At 50.6% G+C, this 27,534-nt stretch overlaps 1 protein-coding gene across 1 annotated transcript in view; it reads left to right on the top strand.

Annotated features, from left to right (window-relative positions):
* PITPNM2 (phosphatidylinositol transfer protein, membrane associated 2) overlaps nucleotides 1-27,534 on the top strand; it is a 163,713-nt gene that overhangs the window by 105,833 nt on the left and 30,346 nt on the right. The window contains exons 12-16 of the mRNA XM_015417664.1: nucleotides 3,168-3,382; nucleotides 8,553-8,728; nucleotides 10,402-10,572; nucleotides 16,524-16,673; nucleotides 22,208-22,372. Of these exons, the coding sequence (XP_015273150.1) occupies nucleotides 3,168-3,382; nucleotides 8,553-8,728; nucleotides 10,402-10,572; nucleotides 16,524-16,673; nucleotides 22,208-22,372 (877 nt within the window). The remainder of the gene's footprint in view (nucleotides 1-3,167; nucleotides 3,383-8,552; nucleotides 8,729-10,401; nucleotides 10,573-16,523; nucleotides 16,674-22,207; nucleotides 22,373-27,534) is intronic.

Raw genomic sequence — 27,534 nt, 5'->3', positions numbered from 1 at the left:
ACCCCCCAATTTACATTCTACACTACATGCGAGTTCACCCCTGTAATTATCTCAGGGTATTTTTAAATTCTACTGTACACTTGATTTCACCCCTGTAATTATCTCGGGGTATTTTTTGTTTCCACATTACATTGAGGTCACCCCGGTTTTGCCCCACACTTGTCCTGGGATAAACGGATGCTGTTATAACCAGGGATGGTCCTTTCCGCACTTGGATCTCATTCCTGGTTTTATCAGAGTTCAACTCGCGATACAATACCTTGCATTTATCCCTGGTTATAAGAACATCTGTTTATCCCGGGACAAGCGTGGGGCGAAACCGGGGTGACCTCAGTGTAATGTGGAAACAAAAAATACTCTGAGATAATTACAGGGGTGAACTCGCAAGTAGTGTAGAATGTAAAAATACCCTGAGATAATTACAGGGGTAAACTCACGAGTAGTGTAAAATGTAAAAATACCCTGAGATAATTACAGGGGTGAACTTGAGTGTAGTGTAGAATGTAAAAATACCCTGAGATAATTACAGGGGTGAACTCTCAAGTGGTATAGAATGTAAAAATACCCCGAGATAATTACAAGGGTAAACTCGCGAGTAGTGTAAAATGTAAAAATACCCTGAGATAATTACAGGGGTGAACTTGAGTGTAGTGTAGAATGTAAAAATACCCTGAGATAATTACAGGGGTGAACTCTCAAGTGGTATAGAATGTAAAAATACCCCGAGATAATTACAAGGGTAAACTCGCGAGTAGTGTAAAATTTAAAAATACCCTGAGATAATTACAGGGGTGAACTTGAGTGTAGTGTAGAATGTAAAAATACCCTGAGATAATTACAGGGGTGAACTCGCAAGTGGTATAGAATGTAAAAATACCCCGAGATAATTACAGGGCTAAACTCGCAAGTAGTGTAGAATGTAAGTTCAGGGACAGGGTTGAACCAGGATTTAAGGTCTAGTGCGGAAAGGACCCATAAATGCAAGGTATTGTGTCACGAGTTGAACTCTGATAAAACCAGGGATGAGATGATGGCATCATTCCTTACCCCCTTGTTGCTATCAGACCTTGCCGCTCTGCCCTCGCCGTTCCCATTACAGAAGAACTCTTTTTTGCACTACCAAAATTATGCTGTTTGCTCTTCAGAAAACAGCATAGAGAAGCAGCTTTTCAGCACCTTGGGAAGGCCCCGTCTTTGTGATGTTTTATGTAGACTTTGAAAGGTTCAGCTTGAGCAGAACTCCTTTAGGGTTTTCGAGAAAATGAGACGAATTTCAATTCTGGGAGCAAAGTTTCTCGGGGTGAGGGTAGAACTCGGCAATCCACAGGTCTCCGTGTCGCCCATCAGCATTTCCACTAGCAAAACGCGAGGTGCGCTCAGACGGTCTTGTTGAAGCAGAATGTCTGCATGCATTTTGAAGGAAACAAGAGAATCCAGGGTGGGTTTTTTCCTGGGTTTCCATACTTGTAAGAGAGAGAACAACTGAGCTCCGTCATCTTCATGTCCTGCTCATAGTGCCCAGAGGCATTTGGCCAGCTGCTGAAGGCTGGATGAGATGGGCCTTGGTTTTGATCCAGCCGTGCAGTTCATATAGAAGGAAGAGGAGAGGAGGAGATTGGATTTATACCCCGCCCTCTCAGAGCAGCTTACAAACGCCTTTCCCTTCCCCTCCCCACAACAGACACCCTGTGAGGTAGGTGGGGGTGAGAGAGCTCTGTCAGAAACTGCTCTTTTTCAAGAACAGCTCTTATCAGAACTATGGCTTGCCCAAGGTCATCCAGCAGCTGCAAGTGGAGGAGTGGGGAATCAAACCCAGTTTCTCGCAGATTAGAGTCCACGCACTTAACCACTACACCAAACTGGTGTAAATCCCTGTGAAGATACTGCCTAAAGGATTCAGAGGATTAGTTCCTATGAATTGTGAGGTTCCCCTCAGTCATTATGGATAGTAGCCACTGATAGATTTATCCTCCATGAATCTATCGAATCCCCTTTTACAGCTGTTTATTTCTGTAGCCATCACTATGTCCTCTGGCAGCGAATTCCACATTTTAACCACTCTCTGTGTAAAGTGGTATTTCCTTTTGTCCATCCTGAACCTACTACCCATCGGCTTCATTGAACGCCCTCGAGCTCTAGTCTTTTGGGAGAGGGAGAAAACATTTTCTGTGTCAACTCCCTCCACCCCGTGCATAATTTTATAAACCTCGAGCTCTAGTCTTTTGGGAGAGGGAGAAAACATTCTCTGTGTCAACTCCCTCCACCCCGTGCATAATTTTATAAACCTCTATCACAGGGGTGTCAAACTCATTTGTTATGAGGGCCGGATCTGACATAAATGAGACCTTGTTGGGCCGGGCCACGTGTGTCATAAAATGTGATGCCAGGTAGCGGAGATATAAACTTTATAAAGGACACAAACACAAAGGGTTTTATTTTACTTAAAATAAAATCATGCTTAAAACTTTGGCACTCTTGCAGCATTTTGTTTATTTAACAGTGTCTGAGAACTGACATCTCTTGCTCTGAATTATTGCATCAAAATGTCTGTGCTGTTGCAATCTTGAGTATGCTGTTCAGGTGTGTATCCTTAAGCTGCAGACCTACGATGACGCAGCAGCAGCAGAACTGGAAGAAGCAGCAGAAGACAGAAGTTCCACTGCGGGCCTGATAGAAGCCCTCGGGGGGGGGGCTGATATGGCCCCTGGGCCACATGTTTGACACCCCTGCTCTATCACGCCCCCCCCCCTTAGTTGTCTCTTTTCTAAACTGATAAGTCCCAGACTCTTCAGCCTTTCCTCATCGGAAGGTACTCCGAACCCCTCATCATCTTGGCCTCCCTCCTCTGCACTTTCTCCAGCTCTGCAGTGTCCTTTTTGCGAAACGGTGACCAGAACCGTACATGGTATTCCAGACGGTTTCCCTTTCATTACCAGTGACTGCTTAGACCGTGATGGCTGTACTGGTCCCTAGACTGGATAGGCAGCCTGCAGAACGAGAAGCTAGGGGTCAAACACTGACATCTGGCAAGGCTTATGACAGCCCGCGGGGGCGCACGGCTGGGCTGCGGGGCTGGCCGGTCTGTAATCATTTTCAAACGGGAGCGTCAACTCAGTTGCCGTTTGTCAGAGGTCTGACACCTAGGCCTTGTGCCCTTCAAATTCCAGGACTCTGACCTCTTGTCTCCTGGAATCATTGTGAACAACAGTTACTGCTCAGGGGGCTCCAACCTGGAAGCCAGCCGACACCTCAGCCGGAGCAACATCGACATCCCCCGCAGCAACGGAGAGGACTCCAAGAGGCAGCTGCCACTGCGCAAGAGGAGTGACTCATCCACCTACGAGCTGGACACGATAAAGCAGCACCAAGCTTTCCTCTCCAGGTAGGTCTTCAAAGGAAGAGGCCGGCTCGACACCCTTTAATCTCCGTCCTGACCTTTAACGCAATTGGGTGGATAGATGCAAGAAAGGAGCTGTGTGATTAGACTCAATCGGGGGAAGAGAAGACTTAACTTTGAAACTGGAATCCTTGATCAGGGTGACTCAGGCCTGATTAGGCGAGCACACTCTCTGATGCGTTTGCGTGGCTGGCGAGCAAAGTCCCCTGTAGCTTCATGAGATAATCGAGCGGCCCACGGAAATACCACCAGTCTGAGCGGCCGAGACAGTGGGTGGATGGGTCCACGGGCATTACGTCATCCTATAACTCAGCTGGGAAATAATCGGGGCCAGGATCCGTGCTCCCTCTAAGCTGTGGAATCTTGTGAGCAAAAATTCTACTTTTGTGAGCTACTGGCATTAAAGCTGTGAGCGAGCAATTGGGCTACTGCATAAATTAGTTTGCGCTGGAGCCACCCTTCCTGAGTGAAGACAAAAATCTGTGAGCCGGAGGCTAGAAAACTGTGAGCTAGCTCACAGTAACTCAGCTTAGAGGGAACGCTAGCCAGGATAAAGCTAACAAAAGAAGGATTTGGAGTGGAGGTGGTAGGAAGGAGGCCACGGCGTGAGGCAATAGAAGGGAACCGGCAGAGCAATCTGATCCATGAGGCACACAGTCCTCCCATTCTGCTGGGTGAGCCCCATTGAAATGAGCAGATAACACACTCAAGAAAATCCTGTAGTGCGGAACGAAGCTTCCTGTAACAAACCAGAGGGGCCTAGCCCACTTTCTGGATGCCCACGGACAGCCCCCTCTTGGGTTGTTCCTGCCGAGGATGAGTTATCACCACTCAGCAAACGGATACGGGCCCGGACAGCGATCATTTCGTAGAAAAAGAGGTGCAGACCCCCTGACATCACCGGAAGTATGTCAGAAGGCAACACCCACTGCTCAGGCTCCACTGGACTGTTTTGGATTGCTAGCTGTTGGTGGGGGGGAACGTGCAGATCTGTCCTCGCAGAGGAGGGAGAGCTTCTACCTGAATAAAACTTAGTCTTAAAGGTGCCACTGGACTGTTTTGGATCGGGGGAGCTGGGGGGGGCCTCTGCAACTTACTTGGCTGCTTCCTGCTCTGACTGAGGGCTGCTGGGAGCAGGGGGTGGGACTTGTTGCATATGCCCGCCCCCTGGGCTCCTTACTGCTGGAGCTCCGCTCCTGTGCACTCCCGCAGGAAATGACCCCTGGGCCCGGATCTATAAGGAATTTCCCACAACCACCCATTTTGTCAGTTTCTAGTCTGTAAAATGGGAATAACCACGAAACAAGCTAAAAGCTCTCCGTATGTATGGAACCTAAAAGAGTTTTCATACTGGAAGGCCTATGGAAATAACTGCCGATAATGGGATTATGTTTTTATGCTGTTGAGTACGAACTGGGGTTTTTTGAGGGGCCCTGGGCCCTCATCAAACCCCAGCTCGTGATATGGCCAGAGGCCCACAAACACCGACAGCTGTGGCTGCCCCGTGGTTCTGTACTGCAAGCTGTTCCAAGCTTGTGCTCATAAAGCACCGCTTTCCCAGCCACGCAGCCATTATGTTTTATTTATCTCACATACATTCCTCAGCAACATTCCCTTGGTAATATTAATAAGATTTAGTAGATTCGGCCACCATTGTTTGTATTACTCCCAGCCCTGAATAATAATGTAGGCTTGTCACCTCGGGGCCTTGGAAGAACAGCAAAATTAACGTTTCCCCCACCTCCGAACCCTCCCGTAATTATTAACCACTCTCGTCTCTTTGTAAATCACGCAGATGGGCCACTGATGGTTTGAAATTTCACACTCTCCTAAACAGAAGCCGCATCTCATTAAGAGAGGGGAATTCCCACCTGTCCTAGTGCAGAAAGAGATGTTGGGCCTGGTCGGATGGAGGCCGTAGAAACAATGGAGATTTGTGAAACGTTAGATGGGATGAATTGAAGCAAGAGCCTGGCCGTGGCATTTTTTTTGTGTTTCCTTCTGAGCCAGAGAGCGGGCAACAGAAGTGGCGAGACAGGCGGCCTGTCTCGCCACTTCTGTTGCCCGCTCTCTGGCTCAGAAGGAAACACAAAAAAGGCATAGGGAGCTGGGGCGGGCGGGGGGCTGAGGTGGGCTGCCGCGCACATCGCCCACACGGCACAACCTCAAGTCTTTGCTTCGGCACGACGGCATCCGTGCGATATGTGTGAACAGGCACGATTAGCGAGCAGAACGCGTCGCGCCATTCTAACCGCATGCACGTGTTCTCGTGGGAACGGCCCTGCCGTGTTCAGTATGACCCAGATGTGTATGAATGTTTTATGCTGGTAAAGAGATCGGGCAGCATGCAGAAGAAGAAGCCTCCCTCCCTGCCTGTTGTGATCTTTCTCTTTCCTCTTTCCTCTCTCATCTTTTCTCTTTTCTCTCCGATTAACCCCTTAACCCTTGTCCCAACAACTTCTTTGAGGAAGAAATAGGTAAGCAATCGTTCACCGCTTTCCATACCATAGAGCGTTGGGGGGACTGCACGTAAAAAACCATGACGGGGTCAGAGCTAGTGTTCCCCCTAAGCTGAGTTGGTGTGAGCTAGCTCACAGTTTTTAGCCTCTGGCTCACACTTTTTTGTCTCAGCTCAGCAAGGACGGCTCCAGAGCAAACTGATTTATGCAGTAGGCAAATCGCTCGCTCAACAAATTTAATGCCCGTAGCTCACAAGGTAGAATTTTTGCTCACAAGACTCTACATCTTAGAGGGAACAGACCCTCGGTCCGCCTAGCTCGGGATTGTCTGCCCTGGCTGACGCGTCAGGGGCTCAGTCTAGGTATTCTGCATGCAAAGCACATGTCCTCTCACTGAGCCATGGCACCTCCCCATTTCCTGAGATATAGAACCGGATAAGGTGGCATATCATTTTGGACCGACCAGTGGTTTAAAACACTCCCAGGCCCACTAATATTCTATTTCAGCCTTGAATGTTTGATGCAAAATGGATGAGAGATCACAAGCTGCTTTTCTTCCAAAATACCTGGGCTTGAAATAAAGCAAGGGACGGTTTGAGGGATATAAATATAAAGGGGGGGGAAGCTCATTGGACTACTAAAATACTTTACCTAGATTGCATTTTGCGGGGCCAGTATAGCAGTATTTCCATGAGAAGAGGAAGAGTCGGTTTTTATACCCCCTTTTTTCTCTAACATAAGGAATCTGAAAGCTGCTTACAAACGCCTTTCCCTTCCCCTCCCCACCACAGGCACCTTGGGAGGTAGGTGGGGCTGAGAGAGCTGTGACTGGCTTAAGGTCACCCAGCAGGCTTTCTGTGAAGGAGCGGGGAATCAAACCCAGCTCTCCAGATTAGAGTCTGCTGCTGCCCTTAAAACTACACCACAATGGCTCTCACTTTCTATCCCCAAAGCAGGCACCTTGTGAGGCAGGTGGGGCTGAGAGGGTTCTGAGAGAGCTGTGACTGGCCCAAGGTCACCCAGCAGGCTTCCTGTGGAGGAGCGGGGAATCAAACCCAGCTCTCCAAATTGGCGTCTGCTGCTCGTAACCCCTACACCACAATGGCTCATGATACGTTCATATCAGGAAGTAGAGAGGCATTACTTGAATTGCAGGTGCAAACAGGCTTGCATTCTTTGAAAAGGCAAGGTTGAGGGGGATATCTTTTCAGATATTTTGCAGTGTTTATTTTGCTGCTTGGAATTATTTTGCATTTGCTGCTGTTCTGCATGGCACCTAGAACGATGCCGGAGCATAACACACACGAAGTGGTGCTGGTGTGCTTGGGTTAGTTCAAGTGGCAGCAAGGGTCAAAGCGGAAGGCGGCCGGAAGCAGGAGAAAATATAGCCAACTTGAGGCTCTACCATGAGTCACTGGAAGGAGTTGGTCACCTGCAAGCCAGCAGCATCTTCCTGCTTCATTTTCTCAGGGGAGGCTGGGAGGCTGGAGCCTCCAAACACAGGGAAATTTAGTCAGCCTCGTAGAAGTCAGCCCTCTCCAGAACAAGGTGTCTAATTCCCCTCTCTCATCTGTCCTGGTTAAGAGCGTGGACTCTAACCTGGGAGAGCCGGGTTTGATTCCCCACTCTTCCACATGCAGCCATCTGGGTGACCTTGGGTCAGTTACAAGTTCTCTCAGAGCTGTTCTCTCAAGAGCAGTTCTCAGTCAGCGCTCTCTCAGCCCCACCTACCTCACAGGGTGTCTGTTGTGGGGAGAGGAAAGGAAGGCGATTGTAAGCCACTCTGAGACTCTGGGCGATTTCTCACTAGAGCTGCCTCGCAGCACAGCGCCGTTTGCCCCAACACAAACATGTCAATTTCACACCCGAGGCTGCGGGGCTGCATTTGACTCGGGGCTTCGCCCGATTTCCTCCGCAGTTTCATGATCCTCAAAAACCAGGATCACGAAACTGCGGAGGAAATCGGGTGAAGCCCCCGAGTCAAAATGCAGCCCCGGAGCTTCGGGTGTGAAATTGACATGTTTGTGTCGAGGCAAACGGCGCTGTGTGCTGCCGAGGCAGCTCTAGTGAGAAATCGCCCTCCGAGTGAAGGGCAGGGTATAAATCCAATCTCCTTCTTCTCATCATCATTCTCACGTGGTGCATTTAGACTGGAAATGGCTGTTTCCATACATGAGGCTGGAAACCCGTCTGAGCTTCTCAGGCACTGTTTAAGACAGTGCCTGCTATCGCCCATGCGTCAGTCTCCTGCATTATAAAAAGGAAATTATAAAGCTTGTGTCTCACAAAACGTATTTACTTAAAATATTTGTGGACCACGTTTCCAGTAACTCAAAACAGTTAAGAACAATTTAAAGCGGGAACAATAAACAGAAGACAAATGATAATACTAAAAAGCCGGCACGAAACAGCTGCAATAAATGTTGTCTCCGAACGTTATGGAAGGCTCTGATTCCAGTTAAATGGTTTTAAATGTGTGCTGAACTCCACCAGCCCTCCCCCCCCGAAGAGAAGAGCTCCATTTTGTTTAACTAGATCACCAATACGTTCCCTAATAATCCTTTCCCTTGTATTTAACACTCTTTAAGAACTGCATGCTCTGTTAGCCACAGCATGGTCTTCTTTCATGGTCGTCTGTCTGCTCACCTCTCGCTTTCTTCCTCGTTGCTTATACTTTGCTTTCCCTCTCTTTGTAGTTTACATTCCAGCGTCCTGAGAAACTGCCCTGGATCAAGGAGATCCAGTAGCCCCATCATGCTGGATGGTGGGAACCTTGGGAAGTTTGAGTTTGAGATCACCGACTTCTTCCTGTTTGGATCTCCTTTGGGACTCGTCCTCGCATTGAGAAAAACCGTCATCCCAACGCTCGACAGTAGGTTTCTGGGACGGGGCAAAGGGGCTTTGAGAACACGTTCAGTTTCTGAAAGCTTTTGAGTATCCTGAACAAGGAAGCATGCATGGACAGCTCAGGAAATCATAGAACACAGAGACAGGAACAGTGTGTTTCAGAAAACACTGTTTTCGGTTCAGATGTGCCTTTTCGTTTCAAGTTTTGAAAACTTCTGCAGCAGTAGTTGGCCATGGCTGTTGCTGGTTGGCTAGCACCCGTGATGTCACCCATATATTTCCCTCCCCCAGTCATTTTCAGAATATTTCCAAATAAAGCAGTGGATAAGCGAACGCATGTGATACTTTAAAAGAAAAAAAAAATCTAAGGTGGGTAAACTGCCCAAAGGATGTAGGGAAGGGTGAGACTGGTAGTTGGCCGAACATTCGCAATATTCGGCTTGATAGAATGTCCACTGTTTGGAAAGATGGCCCAAGCTGCACTCACACTATGGGTGAAGAGTCCGCTAGGACTTATCCTTGAAAGAAGTCTTTTTTCCATCACCCTTAAGGTTCATCACCCACTCCTCCACATGCAGCTGCTGGTGTGACCTTGGGTCAGTCACAAGTTCCGGCACAGCTGTCCTTGAAAAAGAGCCGTTTCTCTCAGAGCTCTCTCAGCCCCACCTACCTCACAGGGTGTCTGTTGTGGGGAGGGGAAGGGAAGGAGATTGTAAGTCGCTCTGAGACTCCCTTGGGATAGTGAAGGGCGGGGTATGAATCCAATCTCTTTGTCGTCGTCTTCTTTTGTGGCGGTTTACAACGCAGCCGTAAGTGCCAAGCTGTGAGCATTGCTTAGAAAAGTTGCAGAGAGCAGCCATGTTGGTTTGCAGTAGGGAGGTGGTGAGCTCCCCCCCACACCAGTCTTTAGGCAGCAGCTGGACAAACACTTGCCAGTGACGCTCTAGGCTGGATCTGCATTGAACAGGGGGCTGGGCTAGTTGGCCTGTGTGGCCCCTTCCAACGCTGCGATTCTATGATTCTATGAGTCCAGAAACACCTTCGAGACCAACAATATTCTCCCAGGGCTTTCAAGAGCCAGAGCTCCCTCTCCCAAATACCTGGTTGATGAATTACCACTCCACACAGCTGCATTGGTTTCAGAGGGTATCCATGTCGCTCTGCAGCCGAACAGCCGGCTCCCTTCGTCAGATACCGACAAAGGGGTGCGTTGACTCTCAAAAACTTATAGCCCCAAAATCTTGTTGGTCTCTAAAACACTCCCAGGCCCACTAATATGCTGGATTCGAATCTCGCTTAGGAAAGTGTTCTAAGATAGAAGTAGAAAAGAGCAAGCATCCAGGAGCACCTTAAAAGACTCACAAAACATGTGGCAGGGTAGGAGCTTCTTTGAGTCTGAAGTAGTGAGCAGGGACTCACAAAAGCTCCTCCCCTGCCACATGGTTTGTGAGTCTTTTAAGGTGCTCCTGGATTCCTGCTCTTTCCTACTGCTGCAGAGAGACTAACACGGCTGCCCGTCTTGCTCTGTCTTCAATAGCAGCTTATTGAAATATTCGTTGGCTTGCCGTCGTGACTGGCGGAGCTAGCAGGAACCATTAGCGTCTTCGTGCCTAATGAATGCTAACAGCCTGTTTAGTACTGTGGACTGCTGTCTCAATCTCTTCTCCTCTCTCCTCCCTCGCCCGTCACCCCGCTTAGTCTTCCAGTTAAGACCAGCCTGTCAGCAAGTGTACAATCTGTTCCACCCTGCGGACCCATCTGCCTCACGCTTGGAGCCCCTCTTGGAAAAGAAGTTCCACATTTTGCCGCCGTTTAACATCCCACGCTACCAGAGGTTCCCTCTCGGGGATGGGAATTCGGCCCTCCTGGGTGAGTCACCTTCCACCCACACGCACACCCCGGATCTATGAGCCAGTTGGCCCAAAGGGAGCAAACCCTTTGTCTGGGTTTTACCGCTCCGGGCAGCAAGGTGGGGCTTCCTGTGGTTTCGAAGCCGTTTGCAAAGTGTATGCGACAGAAATCATAAAGCTGTCTCATTAAAGTAACGACACACATCCATCTAATAGTTCAGTGGGTGGCTTGTGCCAGTCAGAATGGTGATAAAATCGGGCTACCTGCAGGTAAGGTAGGGGTTTCCCCCTGCTGCTCAGAGATCAGAAGGAGCCTTGAGCATATAAGCAAGGTGTAACGTGGGCGCTCTGGCTCAGCTAGACTTCTCTGCATCCTGCGACCCTGTGTCCTATCTAGATGGTATTTAACGCCTGCCAACTCCTGCCAACCTAGCAGTTCGAAAGCAAGAAATTGCAAGTAGATAAATAGGTACCACTTCAGTGGGAAGGTAACAGCGTTCCGTGCACCTTGGTGTTTAGTCATGCCGGCCACATGACCACGGAAACGTCTTCGGACAGCGCTGGCTCTTCGGCTTTGAAACGGAGATGAGCACTGCAACCCTAGAGTCGGATTCGACTGGCTTTCGAGCAAGGGAACCTTTACCTTTACCTTTAAACTCTCCCACGTTACTCCTACTATATCAGCAGCGTGTTGGAAACATTGTGGAGAGAAAGGAACATTCCTGCATAGCTGGTGGGAATGTAAATAAGTTAACAAATACTGAACTCAAAATACTGACGCGCATTAAAGATTATACGGGATACGACACACCAAAAACTCCAGAAGCAGTTCTTCTTAACTTGTAGGATATTCTGAGAAACCCTAGGGCACATAAAGAACTACTCCTGATCAATGCTCCCTCTAAGCTGTGGAGTCTCGTGAGCAAAATTCTACTTTGTGAGCTACTGGCATTAAAGTTGTGAGCGAGCGATTTGGCTGCTGCATAAATCAGTTTGTTCTGGAGTCACCCTTCCTGAGCTAAGACAAAAAATGTGTGAGCCGAGGGCTAAAAAACTGTGAGCTAGCTCACACTCACTCACTTTAGGGGGAACGCTGACTCCTAATCCTGGAACTGTCCTGATGCCGGAGGACGGAATAAATGTTATTTCTTTGCAAGCTGTTTCCAAAGCAGTGCCTTTCCTCCCCAGCCAGCATAAAGGTGCAGAGAAAAGTATCTCCCGCTGGTAGAGGGAAGGCGTGTCAGTCCCCACCCAAAGCAATCGTTCCGAGAGTGCTTGCAGGAAAGCAAAGACATTTTAAACCGGGGGGGGGGGGGGCCCTACAGCTGCTGTAGGAAGTAGAGCCAAACACAGTAGAGCCCAAGCATGGGGGAGTGGGGGGAAGGAGAGGAGAAATTGTACAGAACAGGCTAGGAAAGAGGAGCATGAGAGAAGATAAAGCCACCAGTGTGGTGGGAGCCGCTTTCGAAACAGCTGATCAGATCTCGAATGGCTGGTCAGAAGCCCTGCTAGGCAGGAGGGGCCCTCCCAGGTGGGAGGGGCCCCCTGGGGCCCTGCCCACATTCTGAAAACACTTGGCAGGCACCACGTTCGGGGAACCCCTGTTTTAAACAGTCTCAGTCTGTTTTTAAGTTTAATGTGCCTTTGGGTTTCCGTCCTCGGTGCTGCTATTGCCCCGCTCAAACTTTGTCCTAAACATGAGAAGGATGAAACAATTCCTGCAGCATTTTAGATCCTTAGCAAATTTCATAAGGACATAACATAAGAGAAGCCAACGTTGGACCAGGCCAGTGGCCCATCCAGTCTAATACTCTGTGTCACACAGCGGCCAAAAATACCAGGGGCCATCAGGAGGTCCACCAGTGGGGCCAGGACACCAGGAGCCCTCCCACTGTTGCCCCCCCCCCCAAACCCCAAGAATACAGAGCATCACTTGCCCCAGACTGAGAGTTCTTATCTGTACCTTGTGGCTAATAGCAAAGAGTTTGGGTTTTGTTTCAGAACTGGACAGCACATTATACTTCTCCCAGGTGCACTCCTAGGTGGGGTTGACAGATATGGTCTGGAGGCTGTGTGCTACAGAGGCAGGCTCAGGTCCGAGCAGCAGGGATGGATTGGCTTTTATAGTTTCTGGGACTTGTCCCCGTGGGCCAATAGCCCATCCTCCCCCCCCGGGGGGGGGCTGGGCAAGTCCAGTGGCGAGAAGAGCAGCTCACAGGCGTGCCCCATGCAGTGCCTCTAGGCTCTATTTGTCCCTTCCTCCTTCCCTTCCTGGGGGGGCTGCCAAGGCAGGGGGGGCATTGTCCTTTTCCAGGGCTGCTTTTCCAGTCTGCCCCTACTGGGAAGTACAGACCACATCTGTTGACCCCACCTGGGGACAGGCATGAGAAACGTATCCCGTGTAGTTAGGTAAAGGTAAAGGTTTCCCTTGCTCGAAAGCCAGTCAAATCCAACTCTGGGGATGTGGTGCTCATTTCCGTTTCCAAGCCAAAGAGCCAGCGCTGTCCAAAGGCGTTTCCGTGGTCATGTGGCCGGCACCGAGGTTCACGGAACGCTGTTACCTTCCCACCAAAGCGGTACCTATTTATCTACTTGCAGTTTCTTGCTTTCAAACTGTTAGGTTGGCAGGCAGTGTTCCCTCTAAGCTGAGTTAGTTTGAGCTAGCTGACAGTTTTTTAGCCTCCGGCCCACACGTTTTTGTCTTAGCTCAGGAAGGATGGCTCCAGAGCAAGCTAATTTATGCAGTAGCCAAATGGCTCGCTCACAACTTTAATGCCAGCAGCTCACAAAGTAGCCTTTTTTGCTCACAAGATTCTACAGAGAGGGAGCAGTGTTGGCAGGTGCTGGGACCAGAGACGGGCACTCACTCCATCATGCGGCACATGGGTCTTGAACTGCTGGATTACCGGCCCTCCGGTCTGCAGCTCAGCGTCTCAACCGCTTGAGCCACCATAGCTCAAGTGGCTCAGTGTAGTTAGTGTAGTGAAATGTAGTTAGTGAATGGCAAATTAACACCGTTTCTGCAACATCTCACATGGGCTCATCGTTTTATACCCCAGCTCAGCTGAAAATCCTGGGGCTCCCTTTAACAAAGCAGTGGTAATCCACTGAATCACAGGTTGATCATCATGAGTATTTTGTTGGCATAAACACCCACCTAATGCCATGATGTGGAAATCCCCGCTTTGTAGCAGGCTTGCCGTGATCTTTGCAGTAGCAAGACCCTGGGTGAGCCCCGACATTTCAGTGCCACAGTGACTTCTTTTGGGGCAGTCAGCTCTGACTGGTTGGGAAGGGTGTCAACGTGCTCCTGACCCCGCCCCCCCAAGCTGGTTTGCAACTTTTATTAATAACTAGGAATAAGGTCCGTTGTGGTAATAAATACAACAATCTCTAGAAAGAGGCTCTGGGCGGGTGGCCCGGCCTTGAGCACTCAGTGTCAATTTTGTGTGGTGACCTCAGCAGGGTATAATGACACCGAGTCCACCATTTTCTCCAAGGGAACTGATCTCTGCTACCTGAAGAACAATTATAATTCTGAGTGATCTTCAGCCCTCACTTGGAAATTGGCAACAGTGGTTTCTCCCAACAGGCACTAAGGGGAAATGTATTTTACCTCAAAACACATTTTACCTCAGAACAGCAACAGCAAACTGTTTAGAATGTTAGAGGCAAAGGCCAATGAGGCTGCATATGCAAATGACCTCTGTGTTCCGAGGCAAAGGCCAATGAGGCTACATATGCAAATGACCTCTGTGTTCTGACTTGCCGTGGGGGGGGGGACAGCAAACTGTTTAGAATGTTGGAGGCAGGACACAGGCAACACAGCCAGTGGATAGGGAGACCCTCTGAATGACAGATCAGAGAGCGAACTGATTTGTGAGTGTGTTGGAATGTTCAGGGGAGTCCATGACCAAAACAGAATTATATATATGGAGAGATAGTAATAGTGGTGATGGTGGTGGGGGTGATTAAATGTATATAAGAACATAAGAGACGCCAATGTTGGATCAGGCCAAAGGCCCATCCAGTCCAACACTCTGTGTCACACAGTGGCCAGAAATACCAGTGCCACCAGGAGGTCCTCTCGCCACCAAGCAGTCTCAAGGCAGCTAACAGCAGCTAAAATATTAACAGATATCAATTAAAAACAATACAACTAAAACTAAAAGGCAGCCCATATAAACCGAGCCAACTAATGAAAAGCTAAACAGAAGAGCTCTGCTTGGCAGGCCTCACAGAACTTAAATAAGTCCCGCAGGGCCCATGTACCGTCTGACAGCTGGTTCCACCAGGATGGGGCCACCACAAAGAAGGCCCTCTTCCTGGTGGGTACCACGTGAACATCCCAGAGGTTAGGCACCACAAGGAGGTAGCGGGTTGAAGAACACAAATTGGGGGGGGGGGTGTCGGAAGAGGCAGTCCGCCAAGTATGAAGGTCCCAGAAGGTTCAGGGCTTTAACGGTAATCACCAGCACCTTAAATTTGATCTGGAACCGAATCGGCAGCCAGTGCAGCTGTTTCAAGACAGAATAGATAGGATCTCTCCAAGGAGAATCTTGGTCCATTTTTTAACGGCACAGTAAAAGGTAAAGGCTCCCTTGCTCGAAAGCCAGTCGAATCCGACTCTAGGGTTGCGGTGCTCATCTCCGTTTCAAAGCCGAAGAGCCAGCGCTGTCCAAAGACGTTTCCGTGGTCATGTGGCCGGCGCGACTGGGAGCTCACTCCATCATGCGGCACCCGGGTCTCGAACTGCTGAACTACTGACCTTCCACAGTCTTCAGTTCATGCAGCCTTAATTGCATAAAAGTACAAGTGCTTCAGTTCTTTTTACAAAACACAGACACCCTGCTAGAAACATTGTGCGTGTGGGAGGACACACACTGTCAACTGAGTCGAGAAGGGAGGCAGACCCATCTGTTGAGTGCAGCACAAAGGTGCCAAATGCGTCCCATCAGGGAGGAAAACACACAAATCTCCTGTTTTTAAATAGGTTCTCTGTGGCCCCCAGGTTACAGAAACTTCACCTTCTGACCAATGGTCCCTCTAAGCTGTGGAGTCTTGTGAGCGAAAATTCTACTTTGTGAGCTACCAGCATTAAAGTTGCAAATGAGTGATCCTGAGCTAAGACAAAAAATGCGTGAGCTGGAGGCTAAAAAAACCTGTGAGCTAGCTCACACTGACTCAGCTTAGAGGGAATGCTGCTTCTGATCATTCTACAATCCTGCTCCAGGCTAACTCCAAATTCAGCTGACTGCAGCTACGTATTTTCTCCACACCCATGAAGTCTGGAGGCTTAATTTGGTGGTAAAGGTAAAGGTTTCCTTGCTCGAAAGCCAGTCGACTCTAGGGTTGCGGTGCTCATCTCCGTTTCAAAGCCGAAGAGCCAGCGCTGTCCGAAGACGTTTCCGTGGTCATGTGGCCAGCATGACTAAACACCCAGGCGCACGGAACGCTGTTACCTTCCCACCGAAGTGGTACCTATTTATCTACTTGCAATTTCTTGCTTTTGAACTGCTAGGTTGGCAGGAGCTGGAACTAGAGATGGGAGCTCACTCCATCATGCGGCACCCGGGTCTCGAACTGCTGACCTTCCACAGCCTGCAGTTCAGCGTCTTAACCACTTGAGCCACCGCAGCTCCTCATTGGTGGTGGTGGGGGAGAAATGTTGAGGGGGGGAGAAACCAATAAGCTCTGAGGTTCTGACATCTAGGACCATTACTTGGGCATCATAAGTTTTAACTTGCTTTTTTATATTGGCCCTTTATTTGATGCCTTTCTCATGCAACCCGGCCTCCCTCCCTTCCCACGAGACCCTTAACGTTTCCTGCATCTGTATTTCTCTTGGAAAGCCCCCCCCCCCCCCCGGCACTGTTGAACATCACTTTGTGAGTCTGCGTCACAGTTCTGTGTGGCCTCATGTCTGCCGTTTCTCGCCCCAATCTGTTTTCTTCCCCCATCTGCTTCCAGTCGAGACAGTCCAGAGCAACCCTCTCCTCCTCGTGGAAGGCAGCCCCCTGGTTGCTCTCCAGAACCAGGACAGCTTCATGGAAACCAGTATCCCCGTCCCCATCCTGAATTGGCAAGACGCTTCCAGTAAAAACTCTGGATTTGCTGAGTGTGTGTATTCTGCCCTTTTCTACCACCGCTGGCTTTTCTCGTCATGCGCTTGGGGGCGATGCTTGGGAGACGCCAAGTGGCGCTGAGGGTCCTGAAAGCTTTCTCCGCTATCTTAGTGGCTGGGCTGGGCTCCCCCCCCCCCAGAGGAATGCAAAGTCATGGAGTCTGTTCCTTTTCAGAGGACTATCTTTTGCAGAGCCTTAACCCGGACGTCCCGGGCTAGCCCGATCTCGTTAGATCTCAGAAGCTAAGCTGGGTCGGCCCCGGTTAGTATTTGGATGGGAGACCACCAAGGAGGTCCAGGGTGGCTACGCAGAGGCAGGCGATGGCAAAACCACCTCTGAACGTCTCATGCCTTGGAAACCCTAGGGGGGTCGCCATAATTCGGGTATGAGTTGATGGCATTTTCCAGCCGCCGCCGTCTTTCAGAGAGCAATAGATAGGCACATTGGAGCATTCGTCTGCTTTGGTGTCCAGGACACAAACCGAAGCAAGTAGACATGAAAAGAGAGGCGTCACTGCATCTGTTAATTACCGTTAACTCATTTACTTACATTAGAATGTTTACCCCCCTCCCCTTTTTTTCTTTTTTGTTTTGTTTCGAACCACTGTGACTATAGAAGAGTGCTGCGTCACTCAAAAAAATTCACTTCCCGGCTCTTTGTCCGTTTTTCACCCTGATTTCTCAGTCTTCCCTCCCTCCTGATAACTGGCAAACAATTAAAACGACAAGCATTGCCATTCTTAAGACTGAGGTCCTCACTGGGGCTGAAGGTTCAGGTTGCGTGCTAGGTGACGCCAGCCGGGCTGAGAATTTCTCATTTCCAGACTTAACAGTGGAAGCAGTTTTGGCATCCAGAGAGGAATCTCTTTCTCTGGCGCTGCAGGCGGGGACGTGATTCCGCAGAAGGCTGAGTCACTGGAAGGGTGTTTTTCGGTGGGGTTTTTTGGTAGCACGGAACAGCCTCGCACGATCCTCATTTCACGTAGATATTTGCTTGTGGTCGGCCACCCCTTTTTAGCGGCTCGTCTGAATTTGTCATTTTTGAATGTCAGCCATGATCCTACACCCAGCCAAACAACCTTCCGTACTGGATGGCGGTGACAGCTGGCAAAACGGTGGGCCCTTGCCGGTGACGAATGCGTCGGACGACCTGTAGGCCAGGGGCAAGGGACGGAAGCTGTTGACCCCCAGCAGAAGTCGGACTGACTTTGGGTTCAAGGCAGGGTGGTACTGCCTCTTTCGAAATCCCCCCCCCACACTGTCTCTGGAGCATTCCGTGCTGGCTGACGCCTGAAGCACTGCAACTCAAACGTCTTGCTCTGCAGAAGGCGCCGTCCCCCAGACAGAAAGGCCTCGCTCCTGTTCCACCGAAGGGCTCCTGTGTGTGCCACGCAACAGCCACCGTAAAGCACGAAAGCAGCCGGCAGGCTTCAACTTAACGCTACCGTGTCCGACTTTACATGCTGCATTCAGGTTCACAGCTTCTTAAAAACCACATTGAGGGGAAAAGGCATTTTTTGGGGGAGGTGACTTGCAAAATTGCCTTTTTGAAAAAGTTGAGCTGCCAGGTTGCTTGCTTCAGGTCCCCCCCCCCCCCCGCGCTTTTTTTTTTTATAAAGAAATGCAAAAATACAGACTAGGGACTTGCACGGCCATGTGCGAATTCGAATTGGAAACGCTGCGGAACCAGCGCAAGGTATACTTACCGTAGTGACAAGACCCAGTCTAGATCTTTGTGGGGCTCTACGTGCCCATATCTCAGTGAGGAGACTCCTGCTCGCGCGGAGCGCCGTGTGCACAGAGCCAAGTCTCTCCTCCCGCACTGTCACTGTGCTGGCAACTTGCAGCAGTTAGAAGCCTTTTTCATGTACCCAGATCTGCTTAGTATTCCATTCAGACAGTCTTTATGGGTAACATTCATTGTCCATGTGGGAAAGCTCTCAAGACCCGGATTCTTCTAGCGATTGCCGCTTGCCAAGTCCGTCTGCTTGCTTGTTGCTGGTTGCTGCCATTGCTGCTGCTGCTCTGCACGGTTGCTTTCTTTTTTTTCCCCCAACCATGCGTCGGAAAGACATCGAGGCTGACCTGTGAGAGTGCTGCAGACACGTGGCCTCTCCTCTCTGCTGCTCTTTGCTCAAACTGGGCAAGCGGGAACTTTGGGGAAGAAGAGGAAGGCCTGAAACCCCAAACCTGATGGTTACGTGTGGGTGCCTGCACCTTTCCCGCAACGTCCAGTAAGATAAGACGCACGACGTGATGCCGTTACTCTCGGGGTATCCCCCCCCCCCCGTCCCACTGGCTGCTGCTTTCAAAGGGTGGGGAAATGCTGTGCATGAGCCTGTCACGTGTCATCACTGACGGGGGAGATGCGAATTGGACGACAGTAGTGTCTCTCCCCCCCCCCAGGCCCGTAGCCAGGATTTTGTGGCCTGTGGGGCAGTTTTTTTGCCGGTGGGGCTGCCATTATTTTAATGTCAGCTCCAGTCCTCCCCCAAGCCCGACCACTGGCAGCCACCCCTCTCCCTCCCCTCCTGCAAGGTTTAAAGGGCCCTTCAGCTGATAGGTGGGGAGCACGCGGCCCGCCGATCAGCTGGAGGGCCCTTTAAGTCTTGCAGGAGGGAGGGAGAGGGGTGCGTCCCATCCCATGCTTCTTCTCAAAAGCATTTAAAGGATCCCTTTAGGTGCTTTTGAGGAGAAGTGGGGGGGCGTGTATGCGGTCTTCCCAATTCTTCTCCCAAAAATCTTGTGGGGCTGGCCCTTTTAGGAAGGGGGCGGAGCCCCCAATCGCTCCACTGTAGCTACGGGCCAGATTCCCCCCAATCTAGAATTGCACACTGTTGTACTCCTGTTTTGTATCAACGCTCAGCCACTTCATTCTGTACCTCCCTCTGAGCTAAAGGCATTCCCAGTGTGAACGGGGCTCTTTGTATGCTTCGTGGCGTGGAGCTCCTACCTGGCAGATCAAACCGAGCGGCAGATGAGAACAGGCACATCAGAGGAGAGGTGCTTTTGCTCGGCGAAAAGGACACAGCGTCAGAAGCAGGCTCCAGCTAGGCTAGGACGCGTGACAGTCCCGGGGCCCAGTAAACTCGGTCTTTCTCCTTCCACCTGTCGATGACGTCACCCTTTCCAGCTTCAGCAGCTCCCGTTCTGTGACTGATATCGTTCACAGGATCTCTTCTTCACCCCAGTACTTAAATTTGCCCGCTTAAGGAAATATTCACATTTGAAAAGCTGTCCGAGGCCAGCGGTGCGAAGGGTTTGACTGCTGAGCAAGGCAAAGAGAATCTATTAATCAGACCCACTAAAAGGCGTCTTGCATTCTAACCAGGTTAATGATCCAAAAGGGTTTTTTTCCTTGCTCTGCTCTGTTCTGCTGTATCCGGCTGCACAGTCCACACTGTTCCATCTGGTGCACTGCGGGCTTTGCCCTCCGCCCAGAAATTGGTCCATCGTGGGCACGTCTACATGTTGCAAAGTTTTGGGAACCCCCCCCCCCCCCAACCATACCAGATTGCCATCTGGTGTACTGTAATTGTTGCTATAATTTTAATTGGAACAGTGTTTTAATTCATTGTTTTATCTTTTTTGTTGTCGCCCGCCCTGAGCACTGCAGTGCAAAGGAGAGTGGGATAAAAGTCCAATCAATAAAAGGAAGAAATAAGTAAAATTTATTAACGGGGTGGAAGGAAGGTACGATTCTCCCCAGCCGAAAAAGCCTTTCAAAAAAGACCGCCTGCCAGATGAAGGCATGACACCAGTAATAGGCTGCGATCACACGCACCTTTAGATCCAACGTAGGTGCGAATGCCTGATGGATCTAAAGGGAGCGATCAGACGGCGACATCTGGGAACAGAGGTCGATTCGGGGGGGATCGCGGGGGATCGCAGTTCCCCCGGGTGAGATGCAGGGTGCGGGGCACACGACGAAGCCCCGCCCCCTTCTTCCAGCAGCCCCCTGCTTCCAGCCTCATTCTGTTGCAGAAGTAGGAAGAAGCAGGAGGGTAAGTTGGCGTCCTCCCCCTCTGCCTGGCCGAGGCCACTCCACGTGGCCTCCGCAAGGACACCCAGCCCCATCCAGGAGCTTCCCCAAGGTAGCTGTGTTAGTCTGTTGCTGCAAAATAGTCCAAGAGTTCAAATAGCACCTTTAAGACTAACCTTTAAGACTAAGACTGAGTGGTGGGTGTGGCCTTATGACACACTTCCGGTGATGGCAGGGGGTGTGGCATATGCTAATGAGTTATGCTAATGAGTGCCCCTAGCTCTTTTTCTATGAAACGACCCCTGTCTGGGAAACATCCTACAGTCGCTAGCCACCCGTGCTGCTCCGCTGGAGATGCAGAGTTAAAAGACACACCGGGGAAAGTCCAGAGGTAAGCGGGTTCCGATGGGCCACAGATGGACTTTCCCCTGTCTGATTGCTCAAGCACGCTCTCAAGCTGTCGGGGCGGTCTGATCCGGCCATCCCGGCTCGGTGTCGTTCCCCGCCCCTTTGCAGTATGCGCGTCATCGTATACTCCATAGGAAGCCCTCAGTGCAATTCCTCGTTTATGCACATTGGAAACAAGCAGCCAAAAAAGAACCCCAAACTCACCTGCTGCTGCATCTGATCACACTGTGACGGGCTGCACCCGCAGCTATGAAGGGAGGTGTGATCTCACAACTGCGGGTCCAGTTCCTCCGGAGGGTCACGTTTCTCTCCGCTTCTACCTGGCGTGTGTGACCGCAGCCATAGATAGCACAGGTTTTGCCATTTGCAACCTGAGAGCCGGAGCATCTTCCTTAAAGCCCCTGTGCTACTGGGCAGCTCTGATGGAGACTGGCCACTCCTCAGCAAGCAGCTGAAGGCACAGAGCAGAGAATTAGTCCTCTTCCACTGGCTGTTCTGGCTAAGCCCAGTTTTGCACCATTGGGTTTTAAACTTCTGGGTTCAGGAGCCCCTTCCACATGCCTGGTCCAGTGAAGAACCCCCATGCCTTGCAGAGGATTTCTTGAGGAACTGGCGTTCCTACCACATAATTCATGAATACTCCCGCAACAATATCCCTTAGTGAACTTTGGAGGAAAGGCTTAGTGGTAGCCCCTGAACTGACCAACCAGTTAATGGTCTTCCCACTTGGGGACCCCAGGCCTCCCCGGGACATGGTTTGCAAACCACAGCGCTAGACAAGTGGCCGGCATTCCCATGAATCCCATGAACTCCGGCTGAGATCTCTTGTGTTTCTGTTTCCTTTCAAGATGATTCATTTGCTTCCATCGTTTGGGAAATGGCTACCTTGCCGCTGATGCTTTTTGTGCTTTGCTTTGCACTAGGGTTTGTGTGTGTGTTTCATTTACCAACCGGAGCTTGTTTTGAAACACTTATTCCTTCCAAAAGGTTTGGTTTGATGTCTGCATCATCACCTTCTACCTTTTGGGGGGTGCGCGCGCATGCATTGCTTGGTTTGGGTTTTTGCATCCTTCTTGTCTCACCACGGCGTGTGTCCGTTTTGGTCTAATATTCTCAATTTCCCCTGTTTCGTCTCCGTAGCGGATGTTGTTCAGTCTCTTGGTGGCGTCTTCATGGAAAGCGCATCCCCTTCTGCTCCCGTTTCAGCCCCCCAGTTCAGGGGCTTCCGGAGGGCCAGCGAGGCCAGTATTGCCAGCCAGGTCTCAGGAATGGCAGACAGTTACACTGCTTCCAACATAGCCAACAGTAAGTGTTCCTCCACCTCCAAGACAAGTCCTTCCTGTGAGCTAGATCCCTGCGCCAAGAAGACTCCAAGCGGCAGGGCAGACAGAGCTGCGATACTCCTTCTTTGGGGGGTCTGTCTCTTATCTGGAGGTTACAATCCTGAGATGACAACCCGTGTCCAAAAGTACGTAAGGTTCCAGGGACAGTTAATCTCCCAAAAAGAGAGGCACTGGGACTCAGGCCTGCCTGGACAAACGCAGCCTTTGGGTTCTAGTTTTGTTTTGCCTCTCGGTGCTCCAGACAGTGCAAGTGGTGCGATCCACATGGCCGGCTTCTTGTGCAGAAGAAAAGGGATGCCACGGGGGTGGGGGGTGGGGGTGGACCGGTAGGGTCTACCACATTATCTAGTGAACGTCAGTTGTTGACACCTTGTGTTGGATCAACTTATATTGATGGGGGGGCCAAAGAAAACCAGCTAAAACCTGGAAACGTGAGAACTGCCACAACATAGGAGTCCAAAGTATGTGCAGTGAGCCAGAAGGCCCCTGGTTCATATTAAATGTATTGAGTAGCCACTGTTTTTCATCCTAAGCAGTATCTGCAACTCTGGGATGGTGTCAGCTTGCCTTCCCAGGTTGTTGTAAGGATGACTGAGATAATGGATGTGAAGTGTTTAGAACACACTAAAGTTCTGTTTAAATATTAAGCTGTTGTCGTTTGTAATCCAGGGCTCTTTTTGTAGAAAAAGCCCAGCAGGAACTCATTAGCATATTGGGCCACACCCCTGACAGCACAGCTCATTAGCACATTAGGCCACACACTCCATGTTACCAGAAAGTGTGGTCATCCAGCCACACCCACCTTTTGCTTGTTATTCTGTTTACCTTGTTTGTTGTCAAAACCCAGGGCTTTTTTGTAGCAGGAACTCCTTTGCATGTTAGGCCACACACCCCTAATTGTAGCCAATCCTAATGAGTTTCTGCTGTTGGGTGTGGCCTATTATGCTAATGAGTTCCTCCTGGGCGTGGCCAACTTGGGAACCAGCCGGAACTCCGTTCCTGCCCAAAAATAGCCCTGGTAATGACTACTTCCGCTAGGTCAGGTGGGCACTGGCAGCCATGTTGGTCTGTGAGTCCAGTGGGCACCTTTCAGACCAACAAATGTGTGAGCTTTTGGCTGCACGCACAGGTCCTCAGTTACACTGAAATGGAATTTACCGGCCCATACATCTAGGCAGAGGTTGAGCAGTAAATCAGCATACTACATAATGAAGATATTTATCAGATTCAGGAATAATAAGCTTGGTTTATATGGTTACCATTTAACATGACGAAGATGTTTCAACAGGTGCAAAGACCAAACAGAGGTAACTTCAGCTAGGGTACAGAGCTGGACCGGATGACTTCTAAAGTTTCTTCCTGTTTTCCCTTGACCTAAATGTTTCATTGTGAATTACTTGCTCATACTGTGGTCAACCCTCCCCTCCTCTCCCCCAAGGCATGGTGGCTTGTAATCTTACCAGAAGTGCTATAAAAGAGGTTGGTGGGATAATAAGTTCTCTCCGCCACATGGTAACTGTCCTTCCTGTCTAGGAAGGGAGTTGCATGACACGAGAGGCCTTTGTGTGCTAACGGCGTGTGTTTCATTCCCGAGCGGAAAAATCCTTCTGAACGTACACGAAATTGCCTTCTACTGAGTCAGACCCGTGGTGATGTCTACCAAAGCCAGTCTTCTCTCCTCTGACCGGTGGCGGCTTCCAGGCCTCGGCTACAGAGGTGTTTCCCATCACCCACAACTTGATTCTTTTCACTGGAGATGCTAGGCATTGAACTCAAGGTCTTCTGCATGCCAAACAGGTGCTCTGCCATTCGTCATAGGCCCTCCCCAAAGCGCCTAAAATCCAATGACGGCTCTGAATACTTTCAGTCGAATTCCATCCTTTTATACAGGGAGGACTGATGTCTTATGACAAGGCAAGCAAATTAGCATTTATTTGAGTTCTTAGAAACCCACTTTTCCCCCAGAGATCTGAGACCTAAGTCAGCCAACATAGGTAGAAAACAATCAAAACACCACTAATCAACTTAGAGAGCCATTTCGGTGTAGTGGTTAAGTGCCCGGACTCTAATCTGGGAGAACCGCGTTTGATCCCCCACTCCTCCACTTGCAGCTGCTGGATGACCTTGGGGCAAGCCGTAGTTCTGTCAGAGCTGTCCTTGAAAGAGCAGTTCCTGTCAGAGCTCTCTCAGCCCCACCTAACTCACAAGGTGTCTGTTGTGGGGAAGGGAACAGAAAGGAGTTTGTAAGCTGCTCTGATGTTTGGTGCAGTGGTTAAGTGCACAGACTCTAATCTGGGAGAACCGGGGTTGATTCTCCACTCCTCCACTTGCAGCTGCTGGATGACCTTGGGCAAGCCACAGTTCTGTCAGAGCTGTTCCCTCAAGGGCAGTTCTCTCAGAGCTCTTTCTCAGCCCCACCTACCTCACAGGGTGTCTGTTGTGGGGAGGAGAAGGGGAAGGAAAGGCATTTGTAAGCTGCTCTGAGACTCCTTTGGGTAGTGAAGGGCGGGGTATAAATCCAATCTCCTCCTCCTCCTCCTCTTCTTCTTCTTTTAAAATGTTCAGTTCTTATCTTTCTCCCATGCACAGGATCCCAGGGTCTGCCCCTGATATTTTCCATTAGAAGGGGTACAGAAAGCTTGGAAAGTTCTCTGCCTGTGACCTTGGTGACACCCCCCCCCCCCAAACTGACTAATCCTCTGGCTCAGTATAAGGCCGCTTCATGTTTCTGTGGAACTTCAGAACTTGGAAGTATTTTTCCAGCCCCGTTGCCTTGTGAGACTGACTGCCCAGCAAGAGCCCACCCCGGCATCCCATTTATGCAGCGGTAACAGATGTCGAGCCTGCAGCATCCCGACAGCGTCTTTGTGTGCAGCGTTTAACGGGAATGGTGTGAAAATACTTACATTTTTGTCTCCACGGTCAGTCGACTCGAAAAGGCATCAGTCTGGCATCTGTGGCTTTGCCTCTTCCACGTCGGAGAAAGAGTGCCGGCCCTGCGCTCTTGTTGAGTCGAGTCCATGTGCCCCATTGGGAAGACAAAATTGTTATCAATTCAGGGAAGTGGCTAAAGCTTCAGTGGGTGCGGAGTACATACAGGAGGGTGTCTGCAGCACCCTCCCTTTCCCCACAGAGTTGTGTTCATGAGCATGGGGTGAGCGTACGCTTGTCAGTATGAGGATCCACCGGTGCAGGGTCTTCAGCATGTGTTTTCGTCTTCCCCCTACGTCCATAGCAGCCTGAACAGCCCTGACTAGCCCTGTCTAATTAGAGTTTGGAAGCTAAGCAGGGTCGGCCACAGTTCGTACTTGGGTGGGCGACCACCCAGAAAAGCCAGGGAGTCGCTGTGCAGAGGCAGGCGACGGGAAGCCGCCTCTGGCCTTGGAAACCCTACGGGGATGCCGTAAGTCAGTTGCAGCTTGAAAACACTTAACTATCTTTATCTTACGCAGCCACAAGGGCTGGAAACATATTCCCGAAGGATCTCAGCGTGCTCACCCTACAAGGGAAGCAGGGGGTCGAGCAGGCAAGTGGAGACGGGCCTCCTGAGCCGGTGGAGCACTATTGGCCTCCCATGTCATCAGACCCCTTCTGAGCCGGTAGCCGCAAGACCATCCGCTGACCACTTGGTGTGACGATGCCACAGAAAACAAATCAATAGCTCCTCCTTTTTTCTTTTTCTTTTTGGCAAGCTATACCAGTCGTTTAGCGTGTAAACCTTCTGGCCTTTTTGAGCCTGTGAGCACCTTTGGAATTCTGACACGGCATGGTGGGCGCAGCCGCAAAATGGCTGCCGCAAAACGGCTGCTTCAGGAGGCGGAGCCAGCCATTAAATGTCTGCTGCAGCTTCGCTTCAGTCACACCACGAAGATCCCTGTGCTGTGCTGGCAGCTGCTGGCGAAGCAGTGTGTTTTCAAAAACCTGCACAGCCGATCAAATCTCCAGCGGCCAATCAGAAACCTTGCTGGGCAAAAAAACCCACTAGGCCCCACCCACTTTTTAAAAGCACTTGGCAGGCTCCAGGAGAGGTGTCAGCAGGCACCATGACACCCACCGGCTGCACGTTGGAGACCCCTGGCATGAGCGCTCAGGCTCCCAGAGTTCCTGATCAAGGCCCTTCGCGCCTTCCAGAGGGAGGGCTGTTTGCTTCCTCCTTGGGCCACAACTCATTGGTCCCCTCGCCTTTGTCCAGTTGCTGCTCAGTTAGGGTTGCCAAACTCCCCAGTTTGCCAGGAGTCCCCCATTGTTGTGGGGGTTCTACCCGCCGACGACGACCAGATGGCTGGCGGGGAAGCCCCGCCCCCAACACCCACAGCCACCCATCTCTCTCCCGTTAAGTGTGTGGAACCCGTGTTTCCTCCCAAGCCTGATCTCCGCAAGCTTGCAGGGAAATGCCGGCTTCGCTCTTTAAAGGGAAACGCGGCTGCTCTTAAAGGGGAAACGCCGGCTCCTGCATTTAAAAGGGAAACGCCGGCTCCTTTAAGTGCAGGGAACTGCCGTTTCTGGAGGTCTGGCGCACAGGGGGGGTCGGATGTCCCCAACGTGACGTCATCACGTCGGGAATGCCCCGCCCCCTCCAGGAACGCCCCCAAAGTCCCCCGCTGGGGGTGGAAGATGGACTTGGCAACCCTATGCTCAGTCTATAGAAGTGGTGCAGATCAAAATGCTAGACCCACACGTCCAAGAAGGGAATACTGATCCACACACAGCCAATGTCTGTCTTCCATAGCATGAGGATGTTCTCGGGAGGACAGAAATCAAGTTGCATATCACTTGACCATGTATGCTAACGGGTGCATTTCTTCTGTGTTCTGTTTTGATTTTGTTCCTTTTTAGAAAGCAAAAACCACCTCACCCACTCCAGGGGCTTTAGCTTACTAGCGCAGCTTGCCCTCCCCCACAAATCCCCCACCCAGTCCTCGCCCCAAAGGCACAGGGCGTCTAAACCTGAGCACTCCCAGAATCCCTTGAGAAGAAAGTTTGGGAGCTCCCCCCACCAGGAAGTGGATTCCGTCCTGCAGATCCCAGACCTGGACATCGAGAAAGGTATTCTGGAGAGAGACGGGGGGCACCGGAAACGGCACCCAACTAACCCACCTCTGTCGCCTGTCTCCGGAACCGATA

The sequence above is a fragment of the Gekko japonicus genome, unplaced genomic scaffold (genome assembly GCF_001447785.1).
Source record: "Gekko japonicus isolate JY-2015 unplaced genomic scaffold, Gekko_japonicus_V1.1 scaffold64, whole genome shotgun sequence".
In the NCBI taxonomy this organism is placed as follows: domain Eukaryota; kingdom Metazoa; phylum Chordata; class Lepidosauria; order Squamata; family Gekkonidae; genus Gekko; species Gekko japonicus.
The sequence above is the reverse complement of the archived record's forward strand: the minus strand, read 5'-3'. Positions and strand labels throughout refer to the sequence as shown.